Source organism: Alexandromys fortis, unplaced genomic scaffold (genome assembly GCF_014885135.2).
Source record: "Alexandromys fortis isolate MF-2015 unplaced genomic scaffold, M_Fortis_MF-2015_v1.1 scaffold_318, whole genome shotgun sequence".
Lineage (NCBI taxonomy): Eukaryota > Metazoa > Chordata > Mammalia > Rodentia > Cricetidae > Alexandromys > Alexandromys fortis.
The window spans coordinates 563195-566029 of record NW_026068194.1 but is presented as its reverse complement, the minus strand read 5'-3'; the positions used below and the strand labels follow the sequence as shown (position 1 = coordinate 566029).

The 2835-nt window shown below is 42.3% G+C and overlaps 1 protein-coding gene across 1 annotated transcript; it reads left to right on the top strand.

Annotated features, from left to right (window-relative positions):
• The first annotated feature begins 889 nt into the window (after positions 1-889).
• On the top strand, positions 890-2428 carry LOC126492961 (oogenesin-1-like). The gene has a single exon (XM_050129661.1). The coding sequence runs from the start codon at positions 890-892 to the stop codon at positions 2426-2428; it is 1539 nt and encodes a 512-aa protein (XP_049985618.1).
• Positions 2429-2835: the final 407 nt, after the last annotated feature.

Sequence of the window (2835 nt, the reverse complement as noted above, 5' to 3'; positions counted from 1 at the left end):
TATCTTTTCCAACACTTTACCCTGAGACAATGTCTAGCCTCAACTTTATAATGTATTTATTGTATGCAGGAGAAGGATGGATTCTGTTTTCACCTCCATTATGTTAGTCTGTTTCTTGTAATTGGGTAATTGAGACCATTGATGTTGAGAGATACTAATGAGCAGCTTTTGTTGATCCCTGTTATTTTATAGCTGTGGTATTTGTGTGTGTGTGTGTGTGTGTGTGTGTATGTGTTTGCTTGTGTTTCCCTTTTTTGGTTTGCTAGTCTGTAATTATTTATTTATTGTGTTTTATTAATGTGGTTAACTTCCTTAAGTTGGACTGTTACTTCTGGTACTTTCTGTAGAGCTGAATTTGTAGGTAGATATTCCTTAACTTTGATTTTATGATGGAATATCTTATTTTATCTACCTATTATAATTGAAAGTTTTTTGGGGTAGTAGTCTGGGATGGTATCTGTGGTCTTTTAGAGTCTGTAACACATCTCTTCAGGCCCTTGTGGCTTTTAGAGTCTTCATGGAGAAGTCGAATGTAATTCTAATAAGTCTCTTTATATGTTACTTCATATGAGTCTGCTTTTATATGTTACTTGGTCTTTTTCTTTTCTAGCTTTTGATATTTTTTCTTTGTTCTGTACATCTATTGTTTTGATTATTATGTACAAGAGGGATTTTCTTTTCTGATCTAATATATTTGGTGCTCTGGATGCTTCTTGTGCTTTGATAGGAATCTCTTACTTTAGGTTTGGAAAACTTTCTTCTGTGATTTTGTTGAAAATATTTTCTGTGGAGAGTCTCTGAAACCTGGAGATACAACGTTTCCCTGCCTGGATTTGGAGGCCTATCACCAGTATCCAACTCAGGATCATTATTCCTGAAACCAGCCACAATGAGACATCAAGCCCCACCAACACTCCAGCAGCTAGCGTTCGAGAGCCTACTGAAGAAGGAGGCCTTGACCATTTCTGGTCTAGCCGGCTTGCCCTGGTTCCTGTTCCCAGCAGCATTTGAGAGGGCCTTCAGGAACAATCAGACCAACATCCTGCGGGCCATGGTGCCTGCCTGGCCATTCACAAGCCTTCCTGTAGGAATCCTGATGAAGACCCCACACCTGGAGACTTTGAAAGCTCTACTTGATGGACTAGATGTGCTGATTACAGAGGAGCCTTGCCCCCGCCGCGGGAAAATCAGAGTGCTGGATTTGACAAATAGGGATACCTGTGTCAATCGGAGTCAATCCTGTGAAAGGGAATTCTTTCTTCAGTTCACGAGAGAGAAGACAGTGGAGACGTGTCCTTACTCACGAGGAAAGAAATATCTACATGTCATAAATGATCTAAAAATCATGGAGAGTAGGTGTGGTGAATGTACCACATACTTGTGGCGATGGGCCCAGCAGAGACAAAATTCTGTTCATTTGTGCTATCCAAAGAGCGATATTTTGACATCAAAATTGTTTCCCACAGCCATAGACTTCTTAAAGTCTGTAGATCTCCACTGTGTAAGGGAGCTGGAGGTGAGATTTTTATGTATAGAAGACATGGGTCCTTTTGGACCATACCTGAGACAGATGCAAAACCTTCACACACTCCGTTTGGCATACATTCGTAAGGATTCAAGCATCAGTGGATCTCAAGAGCTGGAAGAGGAATGCATGAACAAATTGGTATCACAATTACCCAAACTCCACTGTCGCCAGCATCTCTATATCGACGATTCTCCTGCTCTAGTTGGCAGCCTGGCTGATTGTCTCGGGTGCCTGAAGAAGCCCTTGGAGACCCTGTCCATCACTCACTGTTATATCATACAGAGAGACTTGGATTACCTGCCCCTGCGCCTGAACCTTTCTTCGCTTAAACATCTCTACTTGTCTTACACAATGTTGGACAGGTGTATTCAGCCACTTGGCTATCTCCTTGAGAGCGTGAAAGGCACCTTGGAAACTCTTGACCTGGCCGGATGTCGGCTGGAGGATTCTCAATTTAGTGCTTTGATGCCTGCCCTGAGTCAATGCTCCCAGCTCCTCAAGATTGATTTTTACATGAATGAACTGTCTCTACCCGTCCTGAAACAACTGCTTCACCACACAGCCAAGCTGAACAAGCTAACCAAAGAGACATACCCTGTCCCTCTGGAGTACTATGATGGATGCCGAGTGCTTGTACGCAGATTTGATGAACTTGGTCCTGAGCTTCTGGATATACTCAGATCTGAAAAACAGCTCAAGGAAGTCTGTTTTTTCGCAGTCGCCGGCCCTACCTGTTATGTGCGCTATGCCTATGACCTGAAAGGCAGCCGTTGCTTGGGAAATACTGCAGCAGCAAGTTGCCCAGTGATGCCGATGGAATACTCTTATGCTCGAGCTATGGTTGAAAAGGTTTGGATTATCGAACCTTTAGACTGCTCCCCACAGAGCCCCCTACCATGAGTAGCAGTGCCCTTCTGCCCACGGCACAAAATAAATATGCTATGATTCTGGTTTGCTGGTGTCAGCTTCACAGCAAACAGTCAACTCAAAAAAAAAAAAAAAAGAAAGAAAATATTTTCTGTGCCTCTAACATGTCTTCTTCGGCTATTCCTATTATTCTTAGGGTTAGTCTGTTCATAGTGTCCCAGATTTCCTGGATGTTTTGTACCAGGAGATTTTTAAATTTAACATTTTCTGTGACCAAGTTATTCATTTCTTCTATTATGCCTTTAGGGCCTGAGATTCCCTTTCCCATCTCTCTTCCATCTATTGCATCCTCTTCCTCTGCCATCTATTCTGTTGTTAAGACTTGTCTCTAAGGTGGCTGTTTGAATTCCTAAATTTTTCATTTCCAGATTTCTCTCCAT

Excerpts from the sequence above, each read along its gene's own strand:
- LOC126492961 (XM_050129661.1), top strand. The coding sequence starts at position 890 with ATGAGACATCAAGCCCCACCAACACTCCAGCAGCTAGCGTTCGAGAGC.